The sequence below is a fragment of the Vanacampus margaritifer genome, chromosome 3 (assembly GCF_051991255.1).
Source record: "Vanacampus margaritifer isolate UIUO_Vmar chromosome 3, RoL_Vmar_1.0, whole genome shotgun sequence".
Lineage (NCBI taxonomy): Eukaryota > Metazoa > Chordata > Actinopteri > Syngnathiformes > Syngnathidae > Vanacampus > Vanacampus margaritifer.
The window spans coordinates 3525663-3540485 of NC_135434.1; the positions used below are offsets into that span (position 1 = coordinate 3525663).

Genomic DNA, 14823 nt, shown 5'->3' on the forward strand with positions numbered 1-14823 from the left:
TCGTACACATTAAAATGTCATACATCGTTAATCTTTTCGCAAACATTCACAAATATTCACATCCCAAAATATACTCAGTTTTGTGACAAATATAAACCCAACGAGAGTGCGGGCTACAGTTTTTACTGACTGATGTTCAGTAGCGCATGACAATCAACTTAACGAGGTATCCTGAAGGCAACGGTAACGTAGCACTAGCACTAGCTAGACTTTACTGAGTGAAATAGATTCTGAATCTCCCGTGTGGTTATATTGGAGGATATTACAGCGATTCGACTTGGTAGTAACGATAACAATGGCCTCTCTGGCCATGTTTTATCATCATTTTTTCCGAACGTGCTTGGTACCGAGTCGAACGGCGTTCCAACTCGGCGGTTTTCAACTTCTTTGCAGAGTCCAGGTAGCTTCTGTCATATTATTTCGAACTTGTTCTTGTGACATTGTCGCGATATAATAATGTCAATATTGTTAAATTTTAGAAAGTAATGTAATGTTGTGAAAAGTGTCAGCTTGTGTTTGAATCATAAATTTTTTTTTCATTTCTGTATCCCGCCCCCCTTTTTCAGAGAGGTCTGTGTACCGGAAGTGATGAAGTACGACTGGCGGAAGATGCCACTAAGAAATATGGCCGCCCAGGTGCTACCATCTTCTCCAAAGTCATTGACAAAAGCCTCCCTGCCGATATCATATACGAGGACGACAAGGTCCACTTGTGCTTGTAAATACAGGTTAAATCTGGTTATAATTGAGTAATTGATGTGTTGTTTTTTTCTCCCCTCAGTGTTTGGCTTTTAGGGACATCAGTCCACAAGCTCCCGTACATTTCCTGGTTATCCCTAAGAGTTTCATTCCCAGGATAAGTCAAGCCAAAGACGATGACGCTGAGGTGAGACGGAGAAAATGCCATCAAGGAAATTTGTGAATGCCCATCACTAGTTATTACACAAGATGAATTTAGTACCTAAAATAAACAAAGAAAAAGAACCACATTGCAGTGTTTGCAGTAATGCTCCCCTTTCTCAGTCCATAAAAACAACAAAAGTGCTAATTTCATTGTCCATGTGCAGCTCCTAGGACATTTACTGGTAGTGGCCAAGAACGTTGCCAAGCAGGAAGCGCTAACAGAAGGTTATCGTGTGGGTGAGTGGCCTGTTGACATTGGTAAAGTATTGCAGAACTGTACTGATTAAGTTCTTTGGTATGCAGTCATCAACGATGGCAAACACGGTGCTCAGTCCGTCTACCATCTTCACCTCCACGTGTTGGGAGGCAGACAGATGACATGGCCGCCAGGATGAACCAAATACATATCTAGACATACTGCTACATAAGTACTACATGTTGACAACATGCAATGTGAGTATGTTTCCTCTACTTATGTCAGCTAAATGTCAAAAAAATAAATAAAAATAAATAAAACTCACAAAATGTTGACTTTTTTTTTCTTGTCTTGTAACAATATGAATTTTGTAGGATTTTTATTATGTATTTTTGTACTCATTTACAGCTTGAAATTTGGCTAAAGATAATAAAAACATGTACAACTTGTACTTTTTTGCTCACGGAAATTACAGTTGCTTCGACGAATGAGGAAATGGTTCAAGTTTTACCAGCTTCGTAACCAATGTTGGCATCCAAACTAGAGCTCACGTGCAGGAAATAAATGTCATATTGTTCCATATTTTCTACGCACACAGAAAGCAAATGTCCTGTTCAAATGCAAGTACAAGATATTCTACTAAAAGTTTCCCTTTTCCATTCTGTAGTATAGTTGGCATTGATGAGGGGCCTCGGCAATCATTGACACACAACCACGGGGTTATGTTGGGTCACGCGTGGTGTGATTCATGGATCTGTGTGTGCGTGTGCATGCGTGACAGGTTAATGTGAATTGCGGGAAATAAAGGTAATCCTTCTCCAACAAAACGGAAAGCATGAACTACTGTACGTCGTGTTGTAGTGCAAGTGCCTTTAAGAGGCGGGGCTTGGTGTGAGCAGTAGCTGAAAGCAGTAAATGCATTTTTTCTGATTAAATGAAAAAAAAATGGTGGCATGAAAAAAAAGCTGAATGGCAATCGTGCATGCTCATCACAGTGTCGTGTCGTGTCAACACGAGTCAGCTGATGAATACAAACAAGCCTGCTGGCGGGTCTTCGTCACCTTGGCGAGTCGCGACCTTGGCGGCCGTTTTTTGTTTCACAGGTCGGCGTGGCCCTGCCGGGAAAGTGGGCGGGACGTAGAGGGCACGGCTCGCCGGCGCGCAGGCTTGCTATTGGCCGATGATAGAGGCCTTGGGAAGCGCCTGTACGGGCCAGTCGAACCTTCTTCAGGTCTTCAAGTGATTCCCTGCACCAGGTAAGATCGCTCGTTGGCGCACTTTTTCTTCTTCTATGTTTACATGTTGATGTTTTGAACACACCGTACATATTTCCTCTGCCAGAGCAAGTAGTGAATGTGGTCATGTTTTTTTTTTTTTTTTTGCTGAATGTGTTGTATGAGGATCCAACTGTTTTTTAGTTTTTTTTTCAAAGGTCAAAATAATTGAATAACTTTTTTTAAACAGACTATTGCAAGAGTAAAGTTGTGAAAAAAAATGCAATACTAGGTTTTTTTCATAAAAAATTAGAACTGTAACAAGAGAATTATTTTCCAATTAAAATGGCTTTTTTTATGACGGGGAAAAAAGTAATATATATAATTTTTTTAAATAGTAATTTTCAGTTTTTTTTCAAAGAAGCGATTAATTTAAAAAAAACGTCAATAATATGAGAGTAGTCATATTATCCTCTAAAAAAGTCATAAGCATGCTATTTTTAAATTTTTTGCTTAAGTAGACTCAGTTTCACTTGTAAAAATTAATATTCATAAAGTATGATATGTCACAAGAATTAAGTCAGATTTTTTTTTAAAGCTAAACAAGACTAATATGTATTATGTAAAAACAAATATTTACATGCTTACATTAATATTACAAGAAAAACTTGATTTGAAGCTTATTGCCATGGTTGTAATTTTCTAACAGTGTGGCGATAATATAATATCACCCGATTGTATTTCAGTCGATACTTGATAATAATCTCATCTAGACTTTGTTGTTGCCACAGTGTCGTGTTTTTGCTTAAAATGTTTTAACCCGAAGAAAAATGGAGCAAAGTTCAGTGTAATTGACAACACGTACACGCGCACACGCGCACACAAAGAGGTCAGACTGAGTGAATGACATGTCATTCATTACTTTGTCCACTAGGTGGAGCAATATTATTATTACTGCAGATTTTCTTATCGTACATTTTTTAAATCTAGTTGTTGTTTTTTTAAGAAAATGTGATAGTCATGTGAGGGGGATTTAAAAAAATATATTTTTGTCAAGAAAAACATAATTTTATGAGAGGTATCTTTTTGAGAGTAAAGGTGTATATTTTTATTAAATATTTTAAAAGTGGTAATTAACAATGTAGTTAACACTATAATTTTTACAAAACAGTTTTCAGTTCTATTTTTTAGTCTTCACCACTTGACACCTTATGGCTCTTATTTGCTGTCTCAGCATCATTTACTAGGTTAAAGGTCAAAAGAAGAACAAAAAAAAAGAAAGAAAAGTGTGTCCCAATGCCGTCTGGCAGTCCAATCCAAAGATTTCCACACGGTCTGTGTTGCAATGCGACTGCTATAAATGAACGCAGAGCCTCCTCGTTGTTTTGCATCGGCGCTGACTGTACGTCTTGTGCCGCAGCTTCCGACGCAAGATGGCCGACGCTGTGCTGGGGAACGGGCTCAAGGCCGTAGATGGACGCCACGTCGACAGGTACACGCACACCACATTTACTGACTTTAACTTGCAACGCAGTGTCATATCTGCACTTTTGCAAACAAAGCTTTTATTGACTTCACATCTCTCTGTTGATCGTCATCCATGAAGGTTGTTGGGGAAAAAAAAGTACAGATCCGTTTACAAATGTAGTGAGCGTAGCTGGAAATCTACTCGTGATATTTCATGATATTCTGTATTCGCAGTATCTCAGAGTCCTCCACGCTCATCACTGATTTCGCCAGAAATGGCGCACACACAAGTGGAGCAGCAGCTCAGTCACAGGCAGGTACGAGTATAACATTATAATATATAACGGGAGGGGGGGGGGGCACAAAGATGTTTATTATTATATTTTGTGCCATCAACAATTGCAAGGTTGCGATAATACAGAACAGTAAATTCAAGTATGTAGAAAATAAGCATTTTTGCCCAAGATCGGGTTCGACATCATAACAGTTGATTTTACAGCTCGCAAAGCACAGCTGCACAAAAAGCAGGTCGTCAGTGAAAAGGTTGTTGAAAAACTCCAAACTTTGTGATGAATGCGCCCTTGAGCACGCTTGCAAAAAAATGCAAGCAAGTTTGGCAAGCAAACTAGAAACAGGCCATTGAAATGTACACTTTTTTTTTTTTTACTCTCTTGGTAAATATAGTCTACATTTTAGTTTTTCAGAGAAAGTCACAATATCTAGAAAAATAGTACAAGAATTTCTGCGAGAAACTTTTATTGGTTTCTTTACAACAAAAGAATGAATTCCATATGTGCAAAACATCTGTCTTCTTAGCCTTTTTTAAGTTTTGTTCTATTTTTAGAATAAAGTTTAGTTTTTTAAAATAAAAAATAAGTAAATATAAATGCAAGAAAAATGGCATAATGTTGTGGAAAAAAGTAATGTTTTATCAAAAACAGTCATTTCTTAAACATCCTATTTTTCTGATATTAATTCAAAACATAACAGGCACAATGTCAGTCTTGATTGAAAATAAAGATAATACAGTTGTATTTTTAGATTTAAAAAAATAGTCACATTAAATATTAAATATAATCCATGCAAAAATTTCCATGACTTTTGACAAATATGTATAAAAATGGAAATGTTATTTTTCACATTTCAAGCTCCTGAAAAATGCATTTTAAATTTCCATAACTTTTCCATTTTTTTATGTTAATACTAAACATGTTCATATACACATATATCACATACTCATTATCTTTTGCGGAAAAAAACCCTGTTTTGATTCTTTTTAATTGTATTTAATTATATATTTTTATAAAGTACAGTAAATAGTGCTATTTGTCAATAAAAGTCAGTTAACACCCCCCCCCCCCCCATTTTTTTTCGATGCTAGTTTCAAGGCTGCAGAATCCTTCCTAATGTGTCTGACATCAAAGCGTACTCTAAGAAACGTCAGGCCAATTTGTGCAGTGTTTGCTCTGAGCAAACAAAATATCTTTTAAGCTTTCCAAAAAAAAAAAAAACCTGACTGACAGGTACATGCGCACACACACACACACACACACACACTTGGCTGCCTGCCGCTATCATCTCAGGTGACACGGAGACCTCGCCCGCCTCCGTGGCGTGGTCTCGACGTCACCGTCCGAGCATGCCTACCCTCGCTCGCCCGCTCGCTCGCTCGCTCAAACGCAGCGGCCCCGAGTGCGACGACTCACCATGGCGGGAAATTGCAGCTGCCCTTGTTGCCCCCCAGAGCCCCCCGCCATCATGCTGAGGCCCCAGGGGCCCGCCGGCGCCACCCTGGCCCCGGCCGGGCAGCTGTGGACCACCGACAAGGAGGGGGCGGTCTGCTTGAGGATGGAAGCGTCGGGGCCGGCCGCCGACACCCCTATCACGGTGCACCAGATGTTCCTGGAGACGGTGGAGGCCTACGGGGGGCACGCGGCGCTGGCGTACAAGAAGGACGGCCAGTGGGAGACGCTGACGTGGAGGCAGTACTACCAACAATGCAGGACGGCGGCCAAGAGCTTCATCAAGGTGGGCGCTTTTGATGACTTGGCTTCATTGTTTGCTCAAATTGGTTTTGAATTGTTTTATTCAAAGACAAAATGATCCTTTGTCTGCACGGTATGTGTTGGAGACTAAATTGCCTTTGATGTTTTAAGAAAACAGGTAAGGTCGTTGAAATCTTAATTGCCTTTTATAATAACAAAAACGTGTACTTACGAATGGTACCAAATTGTTTTTTAATGTGTTTATAAAAAACACATAAAAAAAAAACCTCATAACATTGTGACAACAAATCATTTTTTTGGGGGGAGAAAAAAAGTTGTAATATTAAAATATTTTTTCAAGAACAAAGACATATTTTTTCAGGATCCAAACTTGTAATTTTACTCGAAGAAAGACAAGATTAAGTTGGAATATTATGATTTAAAAAAATCAACATTTATTTTAGGGGAAAAAATGTAATTTTATGAGAATTAAGTCATATTTTTTTCAAGAAAAAAAATGTAATTTTTAACAAGAACAAATACATATTTTTTTGGATCCAAACTTGTAATTTTACTCGAAAAAATGACAAGATAAATTTGGAATATTATGATAAAAAAAAATCGTATTTATTTTAGGGGGGGAAGTAATTTTATGAGCATTAAGTCATATTTTTTTAAGAAAAAAAATGCAATCTTTAACAAGGATCAAAAGTTGTAATTTTACTCAAAGACAAGATTAAATTGGAATATTATGATTAAAAAAAGCATATTTATTTTACAGAAAAAGTTGGAATTTTATGAGTCTTTTTTTTTCCAAGAAAAAAATGTCGTCTTTAACAAGAAGGATCAAAAGTTGTAATTTTACTCAAAGAAAGACAAGATTAAGTTGAAATATCATGATTAAAAAAAAATCTTTATTTTAGGGGAAAAAAATTATAATTTTATGAGAATTAAGTCATATTCTTTAACAAGAACAAATACATATTTTTTCAGGATCCAAACTTGTAATTTTATTCAAAGAAAGACGAGATTAAATTGGAATATTAGGATTAAAAAATTGTCATTTTATGAGAATGAAGTCCTATTTTTTTCAAGGAAAAAACGTCATCTTTAACAAGAACAAATACATATTTTGTCAGGATAAAAAGTTTAAAATGTATGATAAAAAAGTCACAATATTATAATAATAAAGTTAAAGATTAATATCAGATGAAATGCCCTTAACCGCTTCATATTTTTGTTTTATTGTAAAAAAACAAAAAAACAACAACAACAGGCTTTTGTAGTCTCCAAAATCCCAATTAAGCACTTTTAATTGGGCCGAAGCCGGGTTAGGAAATTGGTGGTTGTTTTCTGATTGGTCCCTTCACCCAATCTTGAGAATCACTGACCTCACTTAAAGATCGAGTACGCGCTCTCGGCCTCCCGCCCGCTCTCGCTCACGTCACACAGCTCTTATCTGTCGCTTCTGCCGTTTATTAGCAACTGCCCAGAACCCGTCCAGCGGGCTCCGTCCGAAACTCTCCGGGGGAAACCAATACTGTACTTTGGGCGTGTGAAATCTCCCATCTTGTGTTACAGATCCGCTTTCCCAGACTTGTTGGCTTACCGACGTGGATGCAAGTTCAAAGTAACGCACGGCATTAAAAATGGATTGCTGTGTGTGTGTGTGTGTGCGTGTTTTTTTGTAGCTCGGCCTGGAGCGCTACCACGGGGTGGGCATCCTGGGCTTCAATTCCCCTGAGTGGTTCTTCGCCAATGTGGGCTGCATCCTGGCCGGGTAAGTACCGGTACTGTTGACATCTTTTTCACCCCATGTATCACGCATACCTGCTTTAAAGCGTGTGTGTGTTGACGTTAAAAGATACAATTTGCCTATCAGGTGGGCATTCCTCTCATAGCGCAGACAAGACAGTCCGATGGTTATCCCGATGATGACAGGCTTAGATTACATGATTTTTGAATTTTCTGGATTGTTTAAATGCTTAAAGTAGACTAAGTCACTTTTTTTTGTGTCAGATTATTGGCAAAAAAAAAGAAAAAATGCTTTAAATCTAAAATGTAATTATTTGCTTTGCTTAGCTGGGCTAGAGTTGTAAAATGCTAATGCTAAAAGCTAACAGAAGATGTTATAACACCATATCCTGACACGGACATCATTTTAACTCTTTGACTGCCAAAAACGTTAAATAACGTTTAGTAAAATCCTATGGAGGAGTGCCAAAGATGTTAAAATACGTTTTTTTTTTTTTTTTTTCAAAACAGGTGAAACTAACCATTTTCTATTGTTGATTACTGAAAAACGGAATAAGGTAGAAACAAACTTTTTTTTTCAAAACAGGTGAAACTAACCATTTTCTATTGTTGATTACTGAAAAACGGAATAAGGTAGAAACAAACTTTTTTTTTCTGATGAGAGTCCAATCTTTCATTTGGTAGTATGTGTGTTTCCATAGTCCAAACACATAATTTTCTGTGGACCTTGAAAGATCAGTCAAAAATGCTTAAATCGGCTGGCACCCACGGCACCTTTTCTGAAAACGTCTGGCAGTCAAAGAGGTAATGTTAGGACAAGTAAAAGCACCATAGAAAAAGTTAGCACTTAGCGAATGCTAATACAAAAGATGTGCTGGCTGGCTTTTTTTTTTCTATTTTGCGTAAAAGAAGGGAAACAATTGTAGAAACATTGTATCAATACATTAGTTTTTTTATAAGAAAAAACTCATTAGTGTGAATTAAGTCAAAATATGTGCATTCAATAATTTACTACACTTAATTAATTATTTCATGAAAAATTTAGCTATTTCATGAATTTATTTGGAATTTTACAAGAATTGTTTTTCCCAAGGCAAGTTAAAAGTTGAATTAAAACTTTTCAGAAATATTGCATAAATGAATTTGTATTTGCTTATTTTTATGAAACGGGAAACACGTAGACGCATGTAATTAGTCTCAATCTGTAGAAAAAAATAATAAAAATGTAATGAAATTTTACAATATATATTTTTTAATTTAGTAAGTGAAACAGAAATCCTAGATAAATAAATCATAGTTGAAAAAGAAATGATCATTTAATGAGGAAAAAACATGGAGACTACAATAAAGGTGTCATTTTATTTTTAGGAGAAAAATGAAGTTAAATGTAAATAGTCATCATTTTTATGTACAGTGAACAAACTAATCAGAGAAAAGTGAAACAGAAAGTCAACAATCCTAACTTTATGATAACGATTTTTTGGGGTGATTTAATTAATAAAGTCAATCACACCAGGACAAAATGTATGAAGAGCAGCTGTAAGCTCCTGCGTGCGATGTTGTGTGCGTGGCAGGGGCCTGGCAGCGGGCATTTACACCACCAACCTCCCTCCAGCCTGCTGGGAAGTGGCCAGCACGACACAAGCCAACATCATCGTGGTGGAGAACCAGCAGCAGCTGGACAAAATCCTGCAGGTCAGCGCCTGACGCCAGCGTGCGTGCGTGCGTGCGTGCGTGCGTGCGTGTCATCTCCACTGTGCTTGAATAGAAATTGTTGTTGTTTTCCGGAAAGGTGAAAGACGAGCTGCCGCATCTCAAAGCCATCGTGCAGTACAAAGGAGAGCTGAAGCAGAAGATGCCCTCCCTTTACACCGTATGTTAACACGCACACACGATATGATTTGTGAATATCGTTTGAGCAAAAAATAATTTAATACGAACCAATTAGAAATCATACGTTTCATTTTAAGGATGGATTTTGTTTTCAGTGGGCGGAATTCATGAGGCTGGGCGACGACCTGCCTGAAAAAGACCTGAACGACTCCATCGACCGCCTCCGCGCCAACGAATGTTGCACGCTCATCTTCACCTCGGGAGCTACCGGACCCCCCAAAGGTGTCATGCTGAGCCACGATAATGTGAGTCGGAACTTGGATACTTGGATAGTAAGACTGTTTTGATTATATTTATGTCCAACTTTTCCCAAAAGAGACACAGATGTTCACTTTCACTTCATTTTAGAGAAGAAAGTCTACATTTCATTTCAATTCTCATATCAAATAGTACATAAATTAAAGTTGTAATTTTACTCCTTAAACGTGATTTCAAGTAGAAGTATTATGTGAAGAAAGTTGTTCACAATGAGTTTTTTTTTTTTTACAAAAAGTTCAAAATGAAGAATAGGCGTAATTACAATAAATTAAAAATATAACATGAATCAAGTGGGAAAAAAATATTTTCAAGAAAAGGAAATGAATTTATTGAATAAAACAGCAATAATATGAAGATAAAGGTGTCAATTTATTGAGAAGTTTCAATTTGATGGGAATAAATTAATATTTTATTTTAATTTTATTTTAAATATTATTATTATTTTTATTTAAGTTTTAATTTTCCAAGAATGAATGAGGAAAAAACTGAAATATTACGTGAATAGTCATAATTCCTAGAAATAAAGTAAATATATTACTTGAATAAAATTACAGATTTATAAGAAAAAAAGTAAAAAGTCCAAATATTACGTGAATAGTGTTAGTTTTACACAGAAAAAAATTAAATTCTAAATATTGAATAAAATCGTGCATTTCCAAGTGGGATAGAATAAAATTGTATAGAAATAAAGCAATTCTGCTACCATCAGCTCAGTCCCAGATTGATTTAACCATTCTCTCAATAAGAAACAGAAAGGCTCCTAAAATAGACCCCTGGGGAACTCCAACATTCCCCCTACAGGTGACTTGGACGGCCCAGACAGCCGGAGACGCGGTGGGCCTGCGCCACGGCGAGGAGTCGGTGATCAGCTACTTGCCGCTCAGCCACGTGGCGGCTCAGCTCAACGACATGTACCTCACCATGAGGTTCGCGGCGACCACGCACTTCGCCCAACCTGACGCCTTAAAGGTGAGCACACACCGCGCCTTTGGCACCCTCCCTCGCAGTGACCATTATATATATTTTTTAAATGTTCAATCCGAGGGGTCCTTGGGGACCACGTTGAAGGAGGTGAAGCCCACCGCCTTCTTGGGCGTCCCCCGCGTTTGGGAGAAGATGCAGGAGAGCATGCAAGCGGCTGGAGCCAAGGCAAGCCCGTTCAAGAAGAGCGTGGCTGACTGGGCCAAGTCCATCGGCCTCATGTACAACTACAGCGCCATGCACGGGTACGAGATTTCCGCTAATACACACACACACAAGAACAAAAGGTGCTTAATAAATGCCGAGCGTTCTTTGTTGCAGGGAGAACCGCGTGCCGTGGGGCTTCACGCTGGCCAACCAGCTGGTATTCAAGAAGGTGCGAGCGGCGCTGGGGCTGGAGCGCTGCCGGATCTTGTTCACGGGCTCGGCCCCCATCTCCAAGGAGACCCTGGAGTACTTCATGAGCCTCAACTTGCCCCTCATGGAGCTGTACGGCATGAGCGAGAGCTCCGGGCCGCACACCGTCTCCAACAACGACGACTTCCACATCTCCAGGTCTGCGTTTAATCATCATTTTGCAACTCCTATTATTACCATACTGTACGAATTTCATAATCTTTCTCAATAGTGGAATTATTTAATGGATTTTTAATTATTAAGATTTATTTTACTGGATCGTTCATTTTCATTGCTTTTTTTAAATTTATTTGTTTGATAGACTTTTTAATTACAGTCTCATTTCATAGATTTTTTTTGCACGTTCGGAAGATGTTTTTAGTTTTAGTTTCAAGATGCATGTGATATATTGAAATATTTATTGCTTAATACCAATTGAAATTAGATGATTGCAGTGGACATGACATATTTGCGTGTCTAAACCACTAAAAGTGCATCATTTGGATGATGTCAACACTTCTGGTTCATGATTGGATCTCAGCTAACCAATCACAATCGCAAGTTGACTTGCATGATGTTCATGTTCACAAAAACGTTTGCTTGGTAAGGTTACAGCCATACGAGCCTGGCGTCCACTATAACAAATAAAAACATGAGATAACCCCTCAAATTTTTTTCCATGTTGTTATGTGGGAAAGAGTCAAAATCAGTAAAAAAAATAAATAAAAAATTGCCCAGCAGAATTTTTTATTGCGATTATTTAATTTTATTATGTTTTTTTAAATTAATTGAGATTTTTACATTATTTTATGAAGTATTTATTACATTTTTCTTTTTTAAATGACAATTTCATTGAATACAATATTTTCTATAATAATTTGAATGTAAATATTATTTAAGGTTTTTTGTTTTGTTTGTTTTTTAAAAACCAAAACCTTTTTAGCATGCTAATGTTAGCATGTTATGTCAAAGGACTCTGGATTTTCCATTAAATTGCGTAGACCAGGTGTTCTCATCTTGTATTTTTCTGCACTGCATACTTAAAACCCCTGGGCGTTATTTTATTTTGAAATGGCTTGGTCAGAACCAACAAAAAGCCAAAAAATGGTCAAATAACGCCCAGGGGTTAATTCATATAGGAGCATAAACCTTATGCTAATGCTAACGGCTACGTGTGGTCCTAGCTGCGGGAAGGTGATGGCGGGCTGCAAGGTGAAGCTGGACCAACAGGACAAGGAGGGCAACGGCGAGATCTGCTTCTGGGGGCGCAACGTCTTTATGGGCTACCTCAACATGGGCGGCAAGACCGCCGAGGCCCTGGACCAGGACGGGTGGCTGCACTCCGGAGACATCGGAAAGTTCCAGCGAGACTTCCTCTTCATCACCGGAAGGATTAAAGGTCAGCCACACGCGCATATTTTACATGGATTGTTCTTATTAGAAATCAAATGAAAAATAAAAATTTGAGCTCATTTCAACATACAGAGCTTCTGATTACCGCCGGAGGCGAGAACGTGGCCCCGGTGCCCATCGAGGACGCGGTGAAAGCCGAGATGCCCATCATCAGCAACGTCATGCTGATCGGAGACAGGAAGAAGTTCCTCTCCATGTTCGTCACGCTCAAAGTAAGTCGACAAACGCACGCTCCGAGCCGTTGTTTGTTTTCCCGCAATATTCACGAGCATCCGTCGGCCAGTGCGTCGCAGACGAAGAGGGCAAACCCACGGACCGGCTGAGCCCCGAGGCCGTCGCCATCTGCCGGAACCTCGGCGTGGGCGCCACCAAGGTATCGGAGATCATCGGGAACAAGGAGCCCGCCGTCTACCAGGCCATCCAGGAGGGCGTGGAGCGGTACAACGCCAAAGCCGTGGCCAGACCGCAGAAGGTGCAGAAGTTCGTCATCCTGCCGAGAGACTTCTCGGTCTCAGGAGGAGAACTCGGTGAGTTGTTTGCTGGGAAACACCAACGCACCTTTCGCGACACCGGGTTGGCATTTTAGGACGAACACAATCGTTTAAGGAGAATGATGGTCAGAATTTTAGGTCATTTTTGGGGTCGCTTTAAAATGCTTATTTAATTTTATTATGATTTTTTAACTTTTTTTCCCAGAGTTTTATCAGTATTTATTTATTTTTTTATGCGGAAATTATAGTTTACCAAAAAGTCACAATTTTAAGATCCCCCCACACACATAATTATTTAAGGGTTTTCTTTTAATTTTAGGTTGATCGTTTCTCAATTTAATTTTTCATAATTATTGGATAATTTTGTCAATTTTAAGTATACAGAATTAGTTAAAAATTAGAATTTAGTTTTTTTACATCATGAGTGATTTTTTTTTTGCCATTTAAAAATTCCGTATTAGTTATTTTTCATCACTTTGAGATGTTTTCATATTTTATGATACTTTTGTCACCATTTTGAGAATTGTTTCATAAATCATTCAATTTCTTGTAATTGTATGAGAATGACAATATTTGAAAATTGTGTTAAGAATTGTATTCAATGGTTTTATATTATGTTACAAATAATATTTTCATTTTCAAATGATGATTATTTTGTAATTAAATATGACATGAATACATTTTGGATGCAATTCTCCGGTCGAATGCGGCCTGTATTATCTTGCCATCTCTTGTCTTGTAACGAAGCAGGTCACATTCCAGGAATGTTTTTCTACAATACCAAAGCAAATGTTTATGTTTGATCGTGTCTGTGTGCGCACGTACACTTTACATACAGTCGACACGGAATGTTGTTGTACTTCCAGGGCCCACCTTGAAACTCCGGAGGCCAATCGTCATCCAAATGTACCAGGACAAAATTGACGAGATGTACGCCGAGTAGGAGAAAACAAGTAAACCACGAAGATCGATGATATTTATACTTTCAAGCACTTTGACTTTGTAAATAAAAGCTCCCAATCATGGCCAAAGCTTGCCCCCGTTCTGAAGGTCACGTGACGACCTAACATTGAAGTGCCCCGTGATTTATTTTGTAATTTTGCAATGAACAGAAGTATATTAACGACGAGTGTCATTAAACAGGATTGGCTAATAAATCGAGGGATTATTAATAGTTGTCTGTTTTATTTTTTATGGGCTTAAATGTACACAAGTGCTACACTGACTACTTTAAACTAGACTGTAGCAAATAATCAAATATTTACAGAAATGTTCTGGCGTTCATCTTCCTTATGAATACTTGATAAGGTCATTAGTTCTATACGTACCACACAAGTCATGGAGGAGCCACTCGGGGAAATGGGAAGGATGCAGGACGTGCGTAATTATACAGAAACGCCGCCCATGTCAACTGAGGCGTTACCGTATACGGTTACAGTAGCGGCATTCTTCTTCTTCGTCGTCGTCTTTTGCTACGTCCATTTAACAGATCAGATTGCGTTCCTGGACGAATTGTCGTCTGTCAGGTTTTCTTCAGATTGCTGACTGCCGCTATCTGGGCATCTTGCCCGTCAATTATTTTAACGGCGTCATCAGGACATCGCGCTGTCACGCTTAACAGATTCGTAGATGCACATACTGTACAGGGGCTTTGTTTCTTTTCTTTTTTTTTTTTTTTACTTCAGGTCACAAAAATACAATTTTGCTTGCTACAAATTGTGTGTTCTTTTTCTTTATGTCTATGTAGATTATTCTAAAGCACACCACTAATGCAACAAGTGTAGGTGTACTATTTTTTTGGTGTGGTTGACATGTTTTCTATTCTTACTAGTGGCTCTTTACTGCCCCCATGTGACTGAAACGCAAATTAC

At 38.3% G+C, this 14823-nt stretch overlaps 2 protein-coding genes across 3 annotated transcripts; both read left to right on the plus strand.

Moving 5' to 3' along the window:
* Nucleotides 1-6: 6 nt before the first annotated feature.
* Nucleotides 7-1353, plus strand: hint2 (histidine triad nucleotide binding protein 2). The gene is made up of 5 exons (XM_077560196.1): nucleotides 7-400; nucleotides 567-704; nucleotides 782-886; nucleotides 1068-1140; nucleotides 1207-1353. Exons 1-5 carry the CDS (start codon nucleotides 296-298, stop codon nucleotides 1296-1298), a joined length of 513 nt encoding a protein of 170 aa, XP_077416322.1. The 5' UTR covers nucleotides 7-295; the 3' UTR covers nucleotides 1299-1353.
* LOC144048335 (long-chain-fatty-acid--CoA ligase ACSBG2-like) lies at nucleotides 1340-14124 on the plus strand. Of its 2 annotated transcripts, XM_077560184.1 has the most exons (16): nucleotides 1340-1356; nucleotides 2203-2355; nucleotides 3734-3805; nucleotides 4015-4097; nucleotides 5525-5808; nucleotides 7457-7545; nucleotides 9095-9215; nucleotides 9313-9393; nucleotides 9509-9658; nucleotides 10473-10640; nucleotides 10716-10897; nucleotides 10974-11207; nucleotides 12233-12447; nucleotides 12534-12673; nucleotides 12745-12988; nucleotides 13819-14124. In XM_077560184.1, coding segments are annotated over exons 1-16 (2295 nt in total). In that variant the 5' UTR covers nucleotides 1340-1354; the 3' UTR covers nucleotides 13896-14124. The 2 variants fall into 2 exon arrangements, with proteins under 2 accessions (XP_077416310.1, XP_077416309.1); XM_077560183.1 differs by lacking the exon at nucleotides 1340-1356 and having other exon boundaries at nucleotides 1912-2355.
* Nucleotides 14125-14823: the final 699 nt, after the last annotated feature.

What these genes read in the sequence shown, in the direction of transcription:
- hint2 (XM_077560196.1), top strand. Translation starts at nt 296, where the DNA reads ATGGCCTCTCTGGCCATGTTTTATCATCATTTTTTCCGAACGTGCTTG. An exon ending in TCATATACGAGGACGACAAG is followed by an intron (nt 705 to 781) that starts GTCCACTTGTGC and finishes TTCTCCCCTCAG; the next exon opens with TGTTTGGCTTTTAGGGACAT. An exon ending in CCAAAGACGATGACGCTGAG is followed by an intron (nt 887 to 1,067) that starts GTGAGACGGAGA and finishes GTCCATGTGCAG; the next exon opens with CTCCTAGGACATTTACTGGT.
- LOC144048335 (XM_077560183.1), top strand. Translation starts at nt 2,069, where the DNA reads ATGGCAATCGTGCATGCTCATCACAGTGTCGTGTCGTGTCAACACGAG. An exon ending in TCATGCTGAGCCACGATAAT is followed by an intron (nt 9,659 to 10,472) that starts GTGAGTCGGAAC and finishes TTCCCCCTACAG; the next exon opens with GTGACTTGGACGGCCCAGAC. An exon ending in GGTCTCAGGAGGAGAACTCG is followed by an intron (nt 12,989 to 13,818) that starts GTGAGTTGTTTG and finishes TTGTACTTCCAG; the next exon opens with GGCCCACCTTGAAACTCCGG.